Here is a 22578-nt window from a genome sequence, read left to right on the forward strand (position 1 = left end):
AATTTTCGGAAAACTCTGAAGGAAAAAGGTAAAATTCGGAAAATTGAATTCCATTATGTTCTAAAGTTATATTGTGATAAGCGTTGTTAGTCCATTTGATGTTTGCGCTAACGAAATTGATCTCTGATCGAAAGTGGAAATGGATTTTCAGGTTATGAAACGCACTCCTATATCTTCTTCTATCTATACCAATAAAAATGTATCGCCGAATGTGTTGATAAGAGCAAAACTCGATTTAGGGCTGTCTTTATTCTATCATATGTTCTGTATCAAACATTTATTCCATGTAACGGAGAAACATGTTATTTGCAAGTGGTTGGAAAATCTTGAACGAGAATTGTGTCTGATAATATTCAGATATTATTAAGATGAGTTTTGGTAGAAATACTAGGAATTTTATAGTAAAAGGTGAATTCAACATGGTCGATTAGAAGATCTCAATGAACAGTTCTGCGATTGGACCCATGAACTTGCGCATAGTAAGAAAACGTGAATGTTTGAAGGTATTGATAACAGAAAACAAATTTTGGGCGGGACGAAGTTTGCCGGGCTAGTTTCGTTATAAACAATGAACATTTCATTTGTGTTTTCGTATCTCTATACACCACTTCAAAATAACTTCGAAGGCCTCAATTATTGAACCCCACAAAATCAGAGCCAATCCCAGATCGATGTTGATTGATGAACTAAAAAGTAACCACACAAAACGCTGAGTCCTATGCAAAGCACGCACCAAACGAAAGACCAAAAAATATCCATCATAACGCTATCCGGTTGTGTCTTCGTAACTTTCCGCACTTCCTAACGAAGTCATATTGGAAATCTCCTCGGCAAACACAAACTTAGCCTATATTACCATAAACAAGCTTCAGTCCATCAATGGTTTGGGCCGAATAGGCAGAATCGAACAGTCCCCAGACCAGGGGAAGGGGATTGGAAAAGTCAATCAAAAAGGAATTACTCTATGATGCTTCTTCAAAAGAACGAGAAAAAATATACCACCATCTCCCATTTTTTTCTATGAAGATGGGGAAAAAGACAATATTGTTGTGGGATTCGTTTCTATCCACTTTGTTCCAACGCTTTGCGTCGATGTCGATGGGGGGAAGCGCTGAAATCATTTTGTCTGACAGAATATCTCCCGCTGGAAGTGACCCGAAAAAAACCATCCTACACATATGTTTTATAGCACCCGCGCACCCACGCCCTTTGCCCGCACACACACACACACACACACGTCGCGGCGGTTGTCATCCTAGCACACGGATAATAGCACCCGCACGATGGACACGTGGAAGATTCTATTTTTATGAACCTCCCGGAGTGTGTGTGTCTCTCTCTCTCTGCAAAAGGAATATGGCGACTCCTTCGAAGTGGCAATAATGTTTAGTCCATAACGATACCGGCACCGGAAGGCGGGGACCAGTAAACGTTCGAATAAACGCACCACCGAACGATCGTACGTCGGGAGATACGTCGCTTCAGGGACCGACAGGAAACCTATAAAAATAACATCAACACCAAGGAGAGAGAGAGTAAAAAAAAGACGGAATCCGAAGCCATCGGAAATTGTGGGTTTCGCACGCGCTCTTGATATGTATATTTTTATAGAGGCATTTGTGGTGAGATTTATTGATGTTCTCTGGTTTGAACTTGATTGCGGGTTCGATTGCGGTGGTTCGGGATACAATTGAGTCGTAACTAGAACCGGCTGCTCAATCGGTGACTTATTACGGGTATAAATATGACCCGATGTCAATATAATTGAGTGTTAGGGTATAGTTAAACTGATCCCTATAAAAGAATGCACTAAATACCACCAACAATTCCAGCTGTTAACTTCATTTGATTGAGATATTATATTTTGGGGGTTCTATTTCACTGTTGGCATCAGCTAAGCAAACATTTGCACCCCAAAATGCAACCGTTTCCGCTCCGGAAGAATATAAATACAATGCAAATCAGCTGTCTGCGCTGTTTACCTCGAAGATTATCTGCCCATCTACCATCATCCCGTAAATCGTAAGATTAATGGAAACAAATTAGAATATTAAAATGAAGCTCAAGTCAACCTCCGGGGGGGTCAAGCAAAGTATATCTCCGCGGTAATACAACAGCTAACAGCTAATAAAATTTCAAACCCCGCAAACCGGTAGCCGGCCAACCCGGGTGAATGAGAAACGACCGTCATTTTTCAAATTATGAAAATGAAAGGTGAGAAAGTTGTGAGTGAGGTTCGCTTGCTGTTATTTCTGCTCCCGCCCCCAAAAGTGTAATTGGTGATGCGTAACAAGCGGTTTTGACAATGGCAAAGTTTGTTTGGGGTGTGGTTTTGGGACCTCGAGAGCCATCCTCGATGAATTGCAGCGGAGGGTTGCCATTACTTCGGACCTTTCGGTGAAATATCGCTGCAGATTCATAATACACCCCCAATTCATCTTCGCGGAAGGTTTTTTTGATTTAATGGACGCACCGAAAAGTTATTTTGGCATCCCGAATTCGGCCATTGAAGCAACTCTGTGTTCAAAAATAAATAATGATAGTCGCACAAAAAATGGTAGACTTCACAGTCGGAAGTTTCAGCCTGATTCGGATTTACGAAATTGGCACACCGCTGCAATACCCGTCCAGTCCGATTCGTGGTTTTTCCACGGAACTCTCTCGCTGCCGCTTTTATTCTATAGATTTTGCGTGAATATTTCACTAGCTTCCAGCCAGATCGATACGACAATAGATGGCACTGTTGGGAGTGTTCCGCGTTCGGGCGGCAATAGCGCTCTCGAGCGAACTCTGGGAAAAGTTTTTCCGTTCGTGCTCTAAATTGCACAGTCTTGTAGTACGAGGAGGGTTAACAACGGACCCGCCCGGTGGCTCACGGTGGCCATATTCGGTGCCGAATAATTTACAATTCAATGTGGAACGGTTGAATACGTGAAACAGTTGTAAATTCGAAGTTAGTTGTCGATAAATGTTTCAGTTCTCATGGTTGATTCGGTCCATTGCGTCGCTATTTTATCCACTGGCTTGGGGGGATCGATGTTTAGTCAATTTATTGTTACAGTTATGAGGTTTATTGTGTCTGTTACCCATTCGTATTGGATTGTTAAGTCGGCGACAAAGCGTTACTCTTGAGTAGAATAACCTGGAACAACGTACGAACATATTCCCTTTCCTGAAACTGAACTTTTTATGAATTTTATTCAGTCTGCATTTAGAGTATCTGTCACGACCGTGACGAACCTCCGATAGGGCAGACCACATTCTCCTCTGGATGTGTAAATCTTGCCAACATAATGACAAAGTATCGCGGCCATTTGTAAACAAAGTAAACAATAGATATCGAGAGTAAAAGGTTCTTGTTCAAAAGTAAAGAAAATATTTTATCACAATTAAATTTGTTTTTTTTTAAATTAAACATAAAAGCGGTAAAAGCAGTTTTCAAAAATTACTGGAGCAGATTAAACGTGAGTGATTAATTTGAACAATTGTTAAATTTTAATGGAACTTCCATATGACCTGAAAAGCGAGAAAATTCATTAGATTATTACCTGAAACCAATGTAATACTTACCTTGCATACCATTTATGGTTTAATACTTACCACATCCTAGTTCTAAAAATAAAATTTTGTCATTTAAGGGATTGTTTGAACAACCAAATAAAAAAGTTATAAAACCGGAATCCTGCAGTAATTTTTTCAGCAGTTTCAGTCGTTGTGAGTATCCGATGGTTTGATCTCTTTTTATAAAACAAGAGGAGAACGATTTGCATGGTAATTTGATATCAAATTGGTAAATCATTGTTCATACTTCGATAGTTATCAACGTTTATTTTTTCCTCTTTTTTGTGGATCGGAAGAATGTATGCTCCAAAGCGAAGGAAAGGTACACGTTGAAAAGAAAACGCTGAATGAATACCGCATTGGAGACAGCAGCCCAAAAGTATATACAGTAGAACCCCGATTATCCGCGGAATAGTGTGGCTAGCTCACCGCGAATAACGAAAATCGCGGATAACGCAATAAAGGCCTAAAAATGGGTTCCAAACACGAACATAATATATTTCAGCATGAAAACTATGTTTTATCAATAGACAAATCATTAAACTATCCATCTATAAGGTCGTGTACACCAGTGGCCAAAACAAAAGTGTATGAGCCTATCAATTACTGACAAATTCCTGGAAAGCCTATAGATTTACCATGCAACTCACTGTCGCGAATAATCCGCTCGCGGATAATCGAGGTTCCACTGTATTTTTAAATAGACGTTCAAAGGTCCAGCTCCGATGAATTTCAAAGATTTAAATTTGTAGAACGCTGATTGTAGCATTGAATTTTCGACAGCGATGCAGAAAGTGGACCGTGGAACTGAAGTGGAACACCTCTTGTATTCATTGAGAATTGAATTTGAGAAATACTCTCACTTGAGAAAACGCTTGAAAACTTCGCTGAGAGAGGGTCCCTTGAACATCAGACATACCTTGTCCGTTATGGAACATAGACGACGGAAGTCCAGACATTTTACGTTGCTCATCGACGTATTTCCAAAATGATTTAGGATCCCTTCTGAAGTTTCGTTGAACCCCACGTAGACATATTTCATGGCATCATTCACCTGCTCTTTTGTACTGATAGTCCAGTCACGAATGGTGTTGCCTGAAGAATGGCAGACCTGAGTGCAGCCCTCTTGGCAGTTTTGAGTCATCGAATTTCGATGGTCTGCCACGGTTGGTAGGTAGATGTATGTGTATTTCTCTTGGGAACGTGCCTGTCAATTAGATAGCTCGGAACCTTCGAGAATATGCGTGAAGGTTGCAATCACCCCTATTCTGGAACCCGAACGAGTTTAGAAGCTTCACATTCCGATAGAGATCGACTTTTGTATTTTGCAACTCGAACGAGATCGCATCCAAGATTCGGACCCAATCGACATATGATAACATTGTCTTGAAGCAATACAAAAGTCGAAATAATTCATCCGTATTCGTGAAGCTATTTACTCTCTACCATATTAACACGCCCAAATGCAGTTTTAAATTGTTGAAATATGAATGAGAATTATTACTTGGTGTTATTTAAATTCTTTGAACACGTATATCTCATCCGAACTCAACAATCTATATATATATATATAAAAATCTGCGAAAAGCTATCAAAAGCAACGCTCACACAGCCTTTTCTATTGCCAGGCTAAAACGCAATGCATTGTTATGGAAATCGATAGTGTAATTGCCTCGGATATTCCAGATCCGTCAACTGATCAACTACTCACCCGTATTATGAAATACGATCGAATCAGAATAACTCGAGCGGATCGCATTTTTCATTCTGTAATCCGTTCGACACAAGTCCAATCAAGTTGCGATAATGTGATAATGCATGGCAATTTTACATAGACGACATTGAGCTTTGTGTTCTATTTCTGTAAAAATAGAAACGGATTTTCGGGTGGAATAAACACTCTTTTAAAACTAAAAATATTTATGGAATCCGATCGGGTTTCAGACCAATCGGATTCCGGAATATGGGTTAGTGTTTGATATTGTTCCCACAAATATTGTTCATGACCCATGCGGTGATCTGAAGCTTTTTACCGCTTTGCGTTGCAGATGGAAAAGACGATCACAAGGGGGACATTCAATATAAAAACAAAGAAACGGACAACCATTGACAAATATCAGTAACACAGACGTTGACGTTCCAGTCCGTTGGGTAGTACCACATTGGCCTCAACTGAGCAAAACATTCAAAGTTCTTATTAATGTTGAGATCCGCTGGTTGGCGAAAAGCAGTAAATACAAATAAAAATTCGTGAATAAGGGAAGCAATATGACTGTGTTTCGAATTCAGTATATCGATGTTACTACTTCTCGATTCAATGACAACAACGAAATAATGCGCCAAGAAATTGGCCGGTATATCAGCACCAATGAAGTTGTTTGTCATATTTTTGGTTTCACAATTCATGAACGGGACCCAACAGTCATAAATTTGGCTGTCCATTCAGGAAACCTGTTTTTCACTAACGAGACCGTAATTGAAGAAAATTAATTTAGATTTTCTTCATTTCATTTTCTACTTTAAGATAAAAATATATTACTTTCTTTCACTTCACATTTTACTTATTAACATAATTTATTTTTTACCTATTTACATATTAACATTTCAGATCAAACACATCAGTTACATAAATGAAATACATTGGAATAAGATGGTTTGAATGATTTGATTTTTTTTGTCGGCGGTGGTCATCGCCTAAAGCGCTCAATTCCTCTGTATGTCATAGCTCTTGACACCACATATTCATTTGATCTTCATCAACGAATGGATCAAATACATAAAATCATTCAAACATACTTACAATATATTAGTTATTGTTTATTCAATCATCAAAATATTCACCAGAAATAATTTATTTGGCGGAACAACGTTTGCCGGGTCAGCTAGTTTTTTTTTTCATAATTTTCATAGCATTTCCGCTGATATTTTATCAAAAATCTGAAAATAAACGCTGACCCGGCAAACTTTGCCCCGCGCAAAATGGATTTTTTGTTATCAATACCTTCAAACATTTACGTTTTCTTACTAAGCAAACGTTCATGGGTCCAATCGCAGAACTGTTCATTGATTTATCTTCTTTTTGACCCTTCACAATTTCCTTTTACTATACATTTCCTGGTACTTCTACCATAACTCGTCATTATAATGTCAAATTATTTTCAGACACAACTTTCGTTCAAGATTTTTCAATCGCTTGCAAATCACATGTTTATCCGTCACATGGAATAACTGTCGTTCTACGCATAGTTGTCCCATGTTACTTTTTGACGATTTTCACTTTTCTTCATAAAACGTTGTTTTTATGCATAATCTTACGGAAAAACACAAAAAAAAACATATGGTTTGTTCCCGGTTTTTAAAAAAACAACATCAAGCTCAATTGTCCCATGTTGATATTATATTCATAACTGTCCCACCATGTATTTTTTGTAGATCCATATCGAATAAATCGGTTCAAGTGCAAGAATTTAATGTCACTCTTTCAGCAGGACTAATGCACTTATTTCTGGTTTGGAAGAACGAACTAATTCTCGAATAAATAAGAAAAACTTTGACAGAACACGTGTACACCTTGTTAGCGAATGCCTAATAACAATGAGATTTATATTCTGCGAAGGTGTTGCAGATCACTCATTTCTTCATAAAACGATGTTTCTATACATAATCTTTAGAAAAACACAAAAAAAAATATTATAATTCCCCGTATATCAAAAAATAACATCAAGTTCAATTGTCCCATGTTGATATTCTAGGCACAACAGTTCCACCATGAATTTTTAAACCCGTAATCAAGGTTGACTGATTCAGTGAGGGGATCTCATCACATTTCATTAAACAATAGCTTCTAAAAAACCCGGTGTATTGCTAAATTGAAATGCTTAAAGCTTTTGGTAGACAAATGTGCGAGAAAACTTTGATTGCGTTTTTCTCAGTTGCTGATTTTGGAACATGGGACAACTATGCGTAGAACGGCAGAATACATGTTTGATACAGAAAATATAATAAAATGAAGACATCTCAAATCGGACAATTTTTTCCTCGAGTTTTTGCGCTTACCAACACATTTGGCGATCCGTTTTTAACGGGTTTTTCAATAAGAGTGCTACAAAGGTTTTTTTTTTAATAAAACAAAAACGGTTTTGGATATCATTGAAATTCTTTATTCATGTGTATGGAACTCGATTTCTTCTACATGGCCACCACGGGCACGCTTGTAGAAGCTCAGACCCTGAACCCAATTTTCGACGGTTTTCAAGCATAAATCGGCCGATACTGCTGTAATTTCACGTTCGATATTCGTACCAAGTTCAACAATCGTCGGTGGCTTATTGACATAGACCACAGACTTGACGTAGCCCCACAGGAAATAGTCTAGAAAATAGCTGCCTGACCAATAACGCATAGTTTACTTATTGACGAAACCATAAAAGCTGGTTGATAAGGTTAATTGTATTTGCTGTTGAGTTGGTTAGAAAAAAATTGTGTTAGTCCAGAACATTCTTGAAAAAACAAAGAAAAAACGATTTTTCATTTCTTCCCGATATTGTTGCCCACTACACCTACACACATCAAGGTAAAAATATGTACGCAAAATATTCTAATACCTGAAAAGTGCAGCTTCAAAATGATGCAAATCAAATCCATATGCGTTAATTTTTCACGAAGTTACAGTATGTCAAAAATCACTTAAGATATCCGGCTTCGCACTCTGTTCCTCTAATTTTTTTCATCGAGTGCATAAAAAACCAATACAATCAATAATTCCGGATACCAAATCCTATTTTTTAGAGAGTGTAGTATTTCTTCAAAATAGTATATGAAATTTGGGAAATCGAAGTTTTTGTTCGATGCCAAATGACTTACAAATGCATAAAACGTCGAAATCTGGTGTCATCTCGAAAAAAAAAATTGGCTGAAAATCGATCTTCCGGCACTTTTTGGCAATGAAGGCATGGAACAAAATTATTCATCGAATTTATAGAACCGATCATGTACAGTTTGTTTTTTGGCCCAAAAAAACATTTACGTTAAATTTCAGCTCAATCGGACATGATTTAGGGGTGCCTCGAAGCACTCAAAGTTTTGATCGCGCTTAGAGGCAGCCTTAAATCACGTCTAATAGTGCTGATACTTTGCACAGGTCATTTTTTTGGGTCAAAAAAAAAAGAAACATGGTCGGCTTTCGATATTCAATGATGAATTTTTTTTTCATACATCCATTGTCACCCTAGTATATATAGATTAGGGTGGCAATGGATGTATGGGAAAAAATCATCATCGAATTTCAAAAATCGACCATGTACATTTTGTTTATTGGCCCAAAATATGACCTATACAAAATTTCAGCTCAATCGGACATGATTTAGGGGTGCCTCAAAGTTTTGATTTTTTGATCCTCGAATTTTTTTTTTCGAGACAACATCAGATCTCGACGTTTTACGCATTTTAAAGTTATTTGGCATCGAAAAAAAATTCAATTTTCCAAATTTCTTTTACTCCCCTATATGAAGATTTTCGAGGATCAAAAAACCAAAATATTGAGCGCTTTGAGGCACCCCTAAATCATGTCCGATTGAGCTGAAACTTTGCACAGGTCATTGTTTTGGGCATGGTTTTGTACATGGTCGGTTTTTGAAATTTGACATGACCATTTTCGCTGCCACCCTAACATAGATAGATAGATCATCAGACACAATTTTGTTTCGCGTTAAAGCAATGTTGCCAATTTTATATACGACGAATTTCATGCCTCGACTCGTATTAGTAGTTGGTAGCAGCATCTCAGACAGCAATGCAATGTTGTGGGGTTCAAGACATTGGTCATTTAAGCATCTTTGCATACTTAATATATTCAAAAAAGATGTTCGCGACCAAAGCGCGAATTTTAAACAAGTGTTCCGAATTCCCGGATTCCCAGGTCCATCCCAATCCTTTTTTCCATCCAATCCATTTCCCATCCGACCCACTCCCTTACTTTCAGAACGCAGTGTGTGGTGTATGGCACGAACACTTCTTTCCTAGAATATACCCCAACGCAATGCAGAAGAACCGAACGCATACAAAAAAAATAAGTGTAGGCATAATATCCTTCCCAATATAATATCATTGGAATTCCAACTTTTACTAGTGTCAGATCGCTAATAAATCCATCCAATGTTTAGTAGTATCCATAGTGTTTGATTTTCCAAGTGTATAATTCTCCAGTGCAAGGCACATCCAAATGGTCTACTATAAGACCAAAGTGCGATATTATCCCGAGTCTGAGCTATCAACCCAGGCCTCCTTCAGCCGAAGGATTCACCATATTTCTCAATGGTGTGATCCACAAAGAATTTGACTATTTTTCGAAAGGGCCAAAAAATGTTTCTTAATTTTTCACAAAACCTACAAAATTTTGGTTGAAGAATGAAATGGAAGAAAAAAAAATTGTTTTTAAATTACACTGAAAAAAAAATTGAGATTGACATGTTTCTAAATAGAAAATAGTTTGCGGAGCTTGTCAATCGCTATAATTTACTCATGAAAATGTCACGAGCTAAACATTAGTAGAAATTTCTCAAAGAAAACATTAAAAAATGGTTGCAGGGAAAACTTTCGAAAAAAAAGTTGAAACAAATTCAAAACTTCAAAAAAATCTCACTCAAAAGCAATAAGAACTACAAAATGTTTCGAACAACCACAGTCCTACGTTAAACCTACGTCCGTGCCCCTAGGCTCAGACCCTTCTATTTTTTTTTCTATTATCCGGTATCCGACCGGATAGTAAATCACTATCCGAATAACAAATATGGCCGGATACCGGATAGTTACCGAATATCCGATTCGTCACTAATAGAGAGTATCATCGGACTCGTTTCGGAGGTTTGTTCTGCATATCTTCATAATAACAAACGGGGTGTTGTCAAGTCCAGGATGGTAATTTTTCAAAGATTTTGACAGGAAAAGATATTATACTCGGTATACATTGATCAAAAAACATTAGAAATTTTCATGACACAACCCCACCACAACAACCATAAATTTTAGTTACAGTTACATTAAACGGCTTTCAAGGTGCATTATCTGGTCGTCATGAGTCACTTTGCTTGACAAGCTTTTTTTGCAAGCTTTGAACGATTTGTGGGGAAAAAAAATCATAACATCTGTAAAACCACATAAATGTGAACAAGTTTTTCTGCGGAATTTTCAACAGCGTCGTTTACAGTTTATCAATGTTTCCCGGTCTTGATGATGCGCTTGCGATACCGTCTATGGAAGCACTTTGAAGGAGAAAATATTGAATTGTTATTAATGAACCCTTATTGGGAAATTAGGGTGTGAAAAATGAAAAATGTAGTCGAATAAAACCGTAAAGTATAACTCTTCCAGTCTCGCGTCACTTACATCAATCCCAGACTTTGGACACTTCCCAATAATGTGTCGTCAAGATTCAGTAGACAGTAGAAAACCCCAGACACATATTGGAGCACGAGGACCGCATAAATCCCGCCGTTATGTTGATTTCGGAAGGACCCGGAACGAAACCAATTCGCAATCGCTGTAAATCGCATGTGTAAACGAGTGAAGCAGACAGACGGATTTGTTGCTGGCTTCATCACCTGATCGCATCGTATCCCATCGTATTGCGCATCAACAGACAGCAGCCACTGAGCATATAGGGTGAAGTGGACCATCAAACACTCTCAGTGAACGCTTATTTACATATAACTGTTGGTAACATTTATTGCATGTAACAAGTTTAAACTAACATTACAAAAGTGAGCTGCACTCCAACTGAGTAAGAGTTTTTATTTCATGTTAAATCAGATTGTACACGTTCCATCATTCTTCAAATTTGTCGATTCAAACCGATTCGCTGTTAGGCACATTAGAAAGGGCATGGCGTTTAGTTCCGCTATCCCCTACTACTCGAGGAAAAATCGTCCCGTGTGGTGGCAGCCCACGAGAGCGGGGGATGGTAGCGACAGAGGAAGACAGCATTATAATGGGAGTGTTTATTGTGAACAAAATGGGTTTCCGTTGGATTAGGGAAGATTTCCCAGCGAGATGTATGGCTGCTCGTCTGTCTTTCGAAAGTGGAACCGTAGGATTATGTGGATGCAGGAGAGAATGGAAACCATTTTTTTTTGCAGTGAAAACGGGTGCTTTTACTTTCTATTATTCGAAAAAACCAGCGGAATGAGGAGCTAACTACTCGATGAAAAGAATACTGTTTTTGAAGCCATGATTGGCAATCAAATTATTCTAAAGGAAGTGATAGAACATGAAATTTGATTACACGCTCCATTAAGTTGTTTTTTATCATTGATATAGCCGTTTGATTGAGTTTCCTTTGGAGGATCGAGAGGATTTCGACTCGATAAAGTGGCTCGAATGAAATCAATTTTGCAGAAAATTGGTAATACCTACGCGCGGTCAATGAATTGTAATGTTGTAGGCTTGCATGGAAATGAACTGGAAGCAATATTTACTGAGCTTTAGTGAGCTTCACCTCTTCGTGCTGAAATTTAATTCTAGTCAGTGTTGTGGTCGTCATAAAAATATTGAACCATCAAAAAATTGTGTCAAACAGGATTAGCACTGCTAAAAGCAATGGAATCAAAGAACTCCTCCAATAAAATTTTGTATAAAAACATCGCTTGCTAAAGGAAACTATCCATCGTAATCAAATATTAACATATATGACTCCAAACAGTGAACAATACGTGAGCCCCCTTAGCGCGAGCCCCGCTTTATGCTGCCTACGCTCAATTTGCATTGGTTGGGATAGGGTTGCCAGAGCCCCCGTTAGAACCGACCGAGAACGCTATATTGTGGGATTTGACCCACGCGGTAGCTCATTTGTGAGTGGGAATCCTCCCAATTATGTTGCATCGCTGGAAAATTGATTTGCGAACATCCAATCTAATTGGACACGGTATGTGGAACAGCATGAAAGTGTAACATTTAGTCGTTAGTATTGCACACGGAAAAAAAATATTGAATATAAAATTCAGTTGATTCAAAGTAGCGAGAAATTGTTACGAAGAGCGATTACATTATTGTTTCAACGATTTTAGATGTAGCGATGCCGTGTCGTAACAAATCACTGGTAGACGGAATCCCAATATCACAATCGTGTCATTTCTCCGACCAGAACAATTTCGATCCTTCCAATGACCGAACTCCAGATGCCATTTCTTCTCGATGTCAGCATTCCAGCCCAGAGACGAAAATGAAACATTCCATCAAGCCATCCCATCATTCGGCAACAATTTTGTGACAAAACTGATTAAAGTTTCGCGGGAAATTCCTATTCGAATGGTGAACGTGTCTCCCAGCGGATGGCATACCGCAATACCGCAACCCAGCCCCGCCCCGTCAAAACAGTGTTCAACTTCCGGCGAAGTTCCCTACGGTCTTTTCGCTCCCCCACCCTCTTTCAAACGATTAAGTTAATTGATCGAAAAAGAGAAACAAGAATTTCGCCCAACATTTCATGAGTTTGAAACTCTCCGGCAGCTCTGATAAACATGAAATATGAAATATCCATAATTAACCATAATGGGGATCGAATTAATCTTCAACAGCTGCTACTTTGTGGAGGGGGCGGGGGAGAGGGATGTTTGGCGAAGTAAACAACACAAACGAATGGTTTCTCTGTTGATTGGTGTGTTTTCAGTAAATTATCCCGGTGCGAACCGGGAGGGTTCGGAAGCAATGACATTGATGTTATTTTGACGTAGTCAATCCACCGGTGATGTTTCAGGAAGAAAGGGATGCTGATCTCCTGAGGGTTATTGAATCAAACTTTTGTATGGCAATTGAGATTATTTTGAACTTAGGAGAAGAAATTTTCAGTTTTCGAGTTCTGATGGGTAAAACTTTGAAAGATATTCTAGATATATTTATCAGTGATGTGTAAATCAGCGATGATCGTTTACTGCGAAAAAAAAATAGAGAAAGGGTTTAAGGGGGGCCCCTGTCTGGAAGGTCAGAAAATAATTAATTTTCGTGGATTTTTTTCGGATGCGGATGGAATAAAGTGAAGTGTTCGTGTGTTTTAATTATTATTTAAGGTATTTTTGAAGATGTATTTCCCATCTTTTGAGTGCACGAATAATGACGCTGTTGACAGCTGGATGCGTAGATACTGTCTGAAAATCGGTACCTTGCTGCTGGTATCGTTTCTAAAGCAACGGGGTGTCGTAGAACAAATTCCAAAGAATATTTTGAAACTTTAGGACAATACCTAAAGCGTTACATAAGGCTTCTTGAAAATTCGAAAAATTTCCAAAACTACGGCTATTTTTGTTAAAAATTAGATAATCTCTTAAAAAATCTCTAAATAACGATTTTTAAAAATCGAAAAAATGAAATATCGAAGAATGGCTATGTAACGACTTAGATAATTCATTTTTACATGCTGATAAAAAATTTCAGCCAAATCAGTGGAGTAGATCCTGAGATATCGATACCACCAGTTGAAATAAAATGGTTTCGAGAAGAACGCGTTTTAAAATTCGCACAGGAATACTATATCCCTTGAGGTAACTTCATACTCTTGGCTGTAACTTTCCGACGAAATTAAATATCGTAAAATCATTTAGGACAACATTTCTGAGGGCATAAGCTTCGCAAAAATGCAAAAAACCAAAAGTTCATTTTATTCGATTTTCCAGACCGGAGTCCCCCCTTTAATGAGAAACGAATAGTCTCGATTTAATTCCTAGGCTATGGCCATGAGATGGTAAAATAAAATAAATATTAACATTGTGAGGGTATATGACTTACCAAACCTTCAGATCCTTAACCGACAGTTCGTTATTGTGAGTTATGATGAATGTGAATTCATTCAAACCTATTACATGTTGGAATAATACCGCCGGAATATACAGCTAATGCACAGTGGACCGTCCAATCAGCAAAAAACGAGTGTCTCCGCCCAGAGAGGTATCTGAGCAGAGTTCCAGAATGATGAGATGAAAGATCGAATATAGTCAATAGTATGATCTATACTGATCGAAGGTTTTATTGCGACTGACCTGTTCTGAACATGATCTATACTGATCTAAGGTTTTATTGCGACTGATCTGTTCTGAACATTTCTTGCCTTATTTATACGATTGGTCCCATAGTCATTTAGATAGCGCAATTGTTGTATGGGTTGCGTCTAGAATATTCGCCATAAACAATTACGCTTTGTATAGCGGGTTCGTTTCCACGCGTTCCTATCCTTTGACAATTTGCTTGTTATTGTTTCTGTGTTGTGATTGTTTGTACGTTGTTTTGTTAAGCTGTTGTGCTGTGTTTTGTTAACTGCTAGTGTGTAATACAAATAAAGTTTTTATCAGGTGTTGTCCCGGGTGAAGAAGGTAAGTAACAATATGTATTCATATTAAATAGCTAGACTAATTGCCTTTTGTTTACAGGATCTGACTCAGTCTGATTTGTTGCGGATTTAAGTGTTTTTTAGTGTACAGTGCTTATAATTTTGTGCGTTGAATAAAGTGTTTTATGAAAATGAAAATTTGTGTTGTTTCTTTGTCCGGGCCGAAACAACGAGGTCAAATCACCTTTGGACTCACGTGGAGTAAAAGAAAAAAAATCGAGGGATTGTATCCGAGCACAACCGCTTAGGACATATGACTACGCAATCCTTTTTTTTTTAATTTGTTGGTTTATCATTTCGGATATTATTTGCGAATATGTCGAAATTTCATAAATAACTCTTTAGTAAAGTTCCGAGGACCCTGGAAAGGTTTAATGGCTTGCGTGGTTTTGTAGAATTATTTCGAGAAGCAACGATTATTTCTTGCCTTTGCGAGAACAATAGGCTAATTGGTCGTATGTCGACAAATCAAAAAAGGTATGAAAATTGTACTATTAAATCATGCGGGGTGAGGATGGCCACCATTAGGGGTGAGACGGCCAAAATAAAATAACTCGTATCTCTAGCCGATCAACCTATAACGTGCTTTATGCGCAACCCTTGTTGGGATTATCACAATGAAAAAAGTTTTATATGTGTGTGGTATCTGAAAAAAAAAATTTATCATGAATGCGCCTTGAGATATTTAACCAACAATTCAAGTGGTGTGATATTCTAAATCTATTCGTCAATTACGTGCGTTCAAATGATATCTTTCATGGCAAATAATATCTCTTACAATCTAGGCCATCTTAAGGGAGTATTCTAGTCTAGAAATTTTAAAAAAATCAAACGCTTATTGCTCAGTCATTTCATGATAGATTGATGAAATTTTTGCGTCAATCGATTTCGGCACTCCATAACAATTTTTAATATTGATTAAAATAATATATGTCATGAAACTAACTATCGAACAATTGAAAAATCTCCACCCCTATCCTAACGGAAATACCCACTTCTGATTGGTCGAAATTGACGACTCAAGCGACGGTTCCCTAACAGAGACATCAAAACCAAGCTGCCTGAGGGAAATCGGCATTACAAATATATATAAGTCGAGGACATTTTTATATTGCATGTAAGGTGAGTGATACGATTAATTCTAGCAAATAAAATTTAAATTTGGAAATCTAGCAATTCTAGCAAATTGAATTAAAACTTGGAAATTTAATGTTGGTTGCTTCGTGGAATTTCATATCAATGACCGATCGTGTATTGAGAAAAATTTAGCACAAGTGTAAGTGTAAAACTGTATATAGTAGCAGATGTGTTAAAATTACTCGATATATGAAACGGTTTATTTCAAGTTTCACAAATAAAAACCAAGATATGTCCCGCTCGAGAACGGGTCGTTCGGTTTAAGCTGTTTGTTTTGTTGTGTTCATTTTCACCTAAGGAAATTTCATGCGGCGAGAATATTGGAAATGTGAAGAAATATTCGAAAAAGTGATTTTCCATATGCTCTAGATATAATATTAGGTGTTGTTAGTCCAATTAAAATTCGCATTGGGTTGAAAGTAAAACTTATAAAAGAAAATTACCTTTTTCATTTCTTTTCCATATGTTTTCTCTATATTAAAGTAACATGTTTTTACTGATGAGAAAAATTGATAACTGTGTTATATAACATTGGTATTGATAATTATCTTATATAACATTGATGAGTATTTTCTTTCTTCATTCCATCCATACTTAACACAGGAGGCATCTCGTCTAGGGTCACAGAGCAATACCCAACAATCAAACAAAACGGCCCTTTTCAGGGCCACCAAATCATTATCAAAGAGTTTAATTCTTCAAACATATCCAAAATCAATAGATAGCCTAACGGAATCCTACGTCAACTATGCGGTCGTGTCTCAGACACAACCCTACTGTGACTTTTTCCTTCATATTTCTGTATTTTAGGCATTCAAGAATATACTCTAGAAAGGACTTATCGAAAATCCTATTATTTATCGAGTTAGAGCCATTTTAGTGATGCGGTATCTATCCTGGTACGGCCATAACAATGAGCTTCAAACGCGTTTTTCTCGAGACTAGTTTTATTCAAACTGGCGTACACGATATCTCAAGTTCTACTGAACCGATTCATGTCGAATTTATATGAATACAATCTGCATACATCTCTCTATCGCATGAACCTCTAAAAAATAATATTTTTCATTTTTTACTATTGTTTATTTACTGTTGATTTGTCCTAGGTTCATGCGATAGCAGCATCTTCACTGATTCAGAATCTGTTCGATTTTTTGGTTCAGATAACCAGAAGGGCTGCAATCGTGTACGCCATGACACAATTTTTTTTAACACCCGCACTTCATCAGCTAGTTATGAATATTTTTTCTCCGTTAATTTTTTGTTATAAGATAGATGAACAAATAATGATAAAATGGATAAAAAAAATAATCTATGTTTTATTTTTGCGGAGCTCGAAAAAATGTCCCAAATTCGTGTCTCTACACTAGAATACCCCCTCAACCCCGGTATGAGTCGAATAAAAGTGCAATAAATCTATGAACTGCATAAAAACATACCGTTCTCTATATGAGCACACATAACAGACCTCTGTGTTTACTATTATAATATTGGTTTCGCGGGACATGTACATATTCACCACTAAAACACATAATTTCTTACAAGCAAAATAATAAATCAGTGCTTGTCGCCATCTAAAAAGTTTATTTTTTGTTGCTATATCATAACGTTCCATCTATACACGCACACACACACACATCAAAATTTATGTTAGCCGTTATCCAATCCATATGACTGGAAACATTGGTGAAAACTGAATACACATTTCCGCAGCCCATCTCGAACGAAACGAATGCCATCTGCACGAAAGGAAATTGTTCTATTTTTTTGGGGTCGAAAAGAATGAAAGAGTAATAGCCTATGATTGCGCCCGGAGGCGTTCGGCATGGATCACTTGCAAAAGCCCTTTCTTCCATGCAAAACTGGTTCGCATCCAAGATGATTCCTTTCGATTCCAACACTCGATTCCGATGTAGCGCCAATTTCTGTTTTCTCTAATCGTTGGCATACCCAATCGAACTTTGTACCTTTAACACAAGCAGATTTCAACTAGAATCAACTGAAACCGGTCAACACTTACGGTGGCATATCACTGCTGGCACAATGGGCGGCGGTAAGAACGTAACGTTTGCTAATCAACGTCCCAGAGCAATTTAATAGAGGACTATCTTTCGCTAATCCCTTGTATTGCAAAGCGGCATGCCAGGTGAGATAATTTTCGGTGACCCCACAAAACCTAGGCAAATGGTTAGCGTATGTTTTCGAGGGATCGAACACTTCCGCATCACAGCCATCTACTAGGTTACTTTCCAGTAGTTTGTCACTTTCGGAAACGGCTTCCTGGATGCTGCCTCTTATCTGTAAGGCGATTACAATCGCGATTATTATCGCACTGTGTATGGAATTTGACATTCTCCCGGTGCTCGCGGTATGAGCTGTGAAACCTTTCAGCCTTTCGGTTAGAGCTGCTAGAATTGAATGATTCAATCCACTGGGTTCCCTCATCCATCGTTATCAGTGTTCACTGTTATTTGTATAAATTTGTTTTTAGCTGGAAGAATTCAAATAATAAACTGACGAATGTCATTTCGAGCCGCAAGGACACAAGGTCAAGGGCATTCTACAGAGAGTTTCCGAAATGTGGCACTAAAACCATTATCGGATACCCAAATGACTGTTCAATTTCCGGCTCATAATTATATACTCATAATCGACTTGTCACCAATGTTAAAAAATAAAAGACCGTTTTTTTTCACCACAACTGTTCGGAAACACGTTCACCGTTTATCGTAACGATCGAAATCCACGTAAAATCTCCAAATCCCACGGCGGTGGCCTTTTGATAGACATCTCATCCATGTTATTGGTTTTATTGATCCCACTCCAGTGTGTCAAATCCGGATGAAAGGTTTGATCGTTAGTATCGGTGTTATTTATTAACCACCCGATATTGACAGCACTGGAGCCACCATTTCTCAACTTGGAGCACAGGACGTTGCATTTACGTTCGGCGACTGCAATCAGTCTGGTTTAGTGTGGAACATCCCATTGCATTCTCCACCCTCTATCCACTGCTTACGATCACTTTTTATCGACTGCTTCCTTGCTTGGCCTTACTCGATGGCTTCTGTTTCCATGGACTGATGCAGATCAATCCAGTGCTGAACAGGAATGGCCGCTTGCTCGACCCAGTGCTGCTTTATCAAGGTGCCCGATCACCAAGGCTACCGATCCAGTTATCCCGCTCGACACCGAAGTCGAAGAAGTCCCGTCCGACACTAGAAGTTGATGTCAATCTACCGTCGCCAACTGGTTTTGAAGATGCACCAGATCTGACTCGCTTCAATTTCCAAAAAGTTGTTGATTGGGAATCTCTGTATACCATCGAGGTTACGGATGCTGCTGTTGCCAGGTTCATCGATGTCATGACTCGTATCATATCATTGCGAACCAGCGCGGAGGACTGCACAGAAACCAGATTGCAATTATCCGGCGTTTCTGTACGCTGCGCTGTCCGTTTGCGAAACAAAAGCTGAACCGGAAGAGCAATGAATACCATTTGTGCAATCGTTTCCTGTATAAGCAGTATACCAGGTGTATGCAGGGGAATCTCCATAGAAACCCAAAGCTTTTCTGGTCCTTCCTCAACTCCAATATAACGGAAAAAGGCTTGCGCTTATGGTGAACCATTGCACTCGAATGCCGTTTATTCTACGCGCACGACGTGAAAATCTATATCATAACCAGGAACGCACTAGATTGCCGTAGGCTTCAGAATCTGCTGGTCGACCGCTTTGAAGAATGCTGTTAGAGAAATATGATGTCGCTCGGAATCTCGATATGAAACACTATTTCACAGTCACAGTTGTCTGGTGTCCGTTTCAAGCCAACGGGTATTAAGGAATTCTAGGATTGAGTCTATTCAGCGGAAGCGTGTACGACATGCTCTTCGGATTTCTCATATATACAGAATACTCTGTATTTTACAGATTTTACGCCAAATTTCAGATACAGAATCTGTATATACAGAATTACAGATTTTCTGCAAAGATACAGAATTGAAAGATTTTTTTTTTCGAATTTAAATTTAAATCTAATTAATTACAGTTCATTTTTTTCTGTCTTCCTTCTTACTAATAAACTTTGTTTTTTTAACGTTGAGTCATGAAGATATGTAGGGTAACACGGGTTGATTTGGTCATATGGGGTGATTTGGACCACCCCTTTATCTCAAAAATTACGGCTCAACTTGGATTTTCTATAATGTCCTTCCTTCTATTGTTGAACCGTATGTACCCAAAGTAAAAAACCTTTGGTAAAACTTCACAAGTAGAGGGAAACGGTAGCATCATCACAGTAAGCACTTTGATCGTCAAAAAATGTGAGTCTTCCGATAGTGGTTTTAAGGTTTTTCCCGCTTATTAAATAAACTTTTCATGTATTGTGCAGTACAGTTCTGTTCGCCTACAGACGAGGAACAATTTGATGTAGCGAAACTGTGAGTTTGATAACAATAAATGAAATTGATTGCATTTTAATTTTTGCGTGTTGTGTGGGGTGACATGGACACGTTTCTGTGGGGTGAATTGGTCCTACAGGTTTAATACTTTTTTTCGGTCTAATTGATTTCAGATGCCTCTGAATTACTAAAATAGGATGGACAAACAACGTTGGAAGAAGGAGGAACTTGAAAGAGCAACGCATGCCATCGAGAACGGACTTTCTTTGACCAAGCATCAAAGGTGTTTGAAAATGCTCGACCAACAGTGAAAAGATTCATGCAGAATTCGAGATGGTGTCAATCCAACTTTTCTGGTCTGGAATTTGGCCAAGACACCTGGTATCGAACCAAAAACATTGTTACTGATTGTAAAATTATCCCAAAATACTTTACATAAACATAAGTATGTTTTTTTCGATGAAACACACACTGGACCAAATCACCCCACAGACGGTCCAAATCACCCCGCATCATATTTTAATGTCCAAAAATCATATCTTTTATTTTATGATATATTTGGTAGATTGAAGCTTTATACAGGGTGGGCCATTTAAAGTGGAAGGATTTGTTTTTGCAATAGCAAAGTAAAGAAGTGGAATTTAAATTTTTTTTTTTTGAAATTCATTTATTTTGGTCCAAGGAGATTTGTTCTAACTACTTTTTGATTATGATATCTCGTAAATGACCGCTTCTGGCCTTGACCGCAAAATGTGCCCTTTTTTCGGCATTTTCCATCACTTTGCCCAATGTTTCGGCCGATATGGTAGCAATTTCTTGTCGGATATTGTCTTTCAGCGCAGCCAGGGTCCTTGGTTTACCAGTGTATACCTTGGATTTTAAATATCTCCATAAAAAAAAGTCAGGAGGCGTCAAATCAGGTGATCTCGGTGGCCAGTCATAATCGCCGTTTTTCGATATTAATCTTCCGGGGAACATTTCGCGCAATAATTTGGTCGTGGCAGCCGCTGTATGGCATGTAGCGCCGTCCTGTTGGAACCAGTAATTGTCCAATTCATTTTCACGAACAAATGGCAATAAAAAGATGCCTAACTCTTGCGAACGATGGCGACCTGATGTCGATGGAGTCTCTGCAACACTGGCTCGAACGTTATCAATATTCTCGTCGAAACGTCTTGGTCGTTGTCTGGACAGATGACTGGCATTACCAACACTACCAGACGATATAAATTTGGCATATAATCGACGTATAGTGTTGTCTCCAGGCGATGTTTTAACTTTATTTTTATTTTTCCACGCACGTTTAGTTAACACAATTGAGAAGTTATTTTGAATGTACAGCTGAACAATTTCAGCGCGTTGTTTAGGTGTGTATTGTTCCATGGTTAAAATTGTACTGAAATGACGCTTCCAACGCGGTATGACATTTGTTAATCTGACATCTCTGTCAAAACTTATGGGGTTGCCAGATGCTTCCACTTTAAATGGCCCACCCTGTATAATAATTAAACATTATCCATTGAATCGAGAGAAAACAAGTGTAGCTTAGTATACTATGTGACATTTTTTATTTAGACCGTATTGGTTTGGAACTATTAGGCGATTCGCTTAGGTGGTCCAAATTCCCCCCTTTTCCCCTACCTTGATTTATAAAAATGTATATGAAGTGTCACCTCACTTCTCCATTTCTGCAAAGGATGTTTTTGGGATACTTTTTGACAATTCCACATTCAGCATGTGTTGAGTGAATATTCTCGCTTCACAGTTCCAACAAAACAATGTTTTGAAATCGGTTGGCTTGTACAATGATGGACTCTATTTTAAAAGCAATGAACTATGTATCGGCTCAAGGAGGAGCTTCAAGGATGAAAATTTAAGAAAAAGCAAAGTTCAACAAAACCATGTATACATATCATACAATTGATTATGAGAAATGACGATTTTTAATGATTTATTTTGTTGTATTGATACGACTGGAGCAAATCATAAATAAGAGCAATAAATTCAAAATGAAAATAAATCTTTCTTTCCATTTTTTCCGTTAGTTTTTTGATACAGATTTTTTTTATAATAATACAGATATACAGATTTTTTCAGAAAATTTTACAGG

The 22578-nt window shown here is 38.0% G+C and overlaps 2 protein-coding genes across 4 annotated transcripts in view; one reads left to right on the top strand and one right to left on the bottom strand.

Annotated features, from left to right (window-relative positions):
* Positions 1–22578, top strand: part of LOC129762552 (dopamine receptor 1) — a 306279-nt gene that overhangs the window by 164338 nt on the left and 119363 nt on the right. The window lies entirely within an intron of this gene.
* On the bottom strand, positions 17423–18473 carry LOC129762578 (spaetzle-processing enzyme-like). Its single transcript, XM_055761008.1, has 2 exons — positions 18090–18473; positions 17423–18036 (listed from the first exon to the last, which is right to left on the bottom strand). Exons 1-2 carry the CDS (start codon positions 18419–18421, stop codon positions 17868–17870), a joined length of 501 nt encoding a protein of 166 aa, XP_055616983.1. The 5' UTR covers positions 18422–18473; the 3' UTR covers positions 17423–17867.

Source organism: Toxorhynchites rutilus, chromosome 1, assembly GCF_029784135.1.
Source record: "Toxorhynchites rutilus septentrionalis strain SRP chromosome 1, ASM2978413v1, whole genome shotgun sequence".
Taxonomy (NCBI): Eukaryota; Metazoa; Arthropoda; class Insecta; order Diptera; family Culicidae; genus Toxorhynchites; species Toxorhynchites rutilus.

Excerpts from the sequence above, each read along its gene's own strand:
- LOC129762578 (XM_055761008.1), bottom strand. The coding sequence starts at position 18,421 with ATGTCAAATTCCATACACAGTGCGATAATAATCGCGATTGTAATCGCC. Across the intron at positions 18,037-18,089 it reads GCCAGCAGTGATATGCCACC|GTACAAAGTTCGATTGGGTA; the intron begins GTAAGTGTTGAC and ends CTTGTGTTAAAG.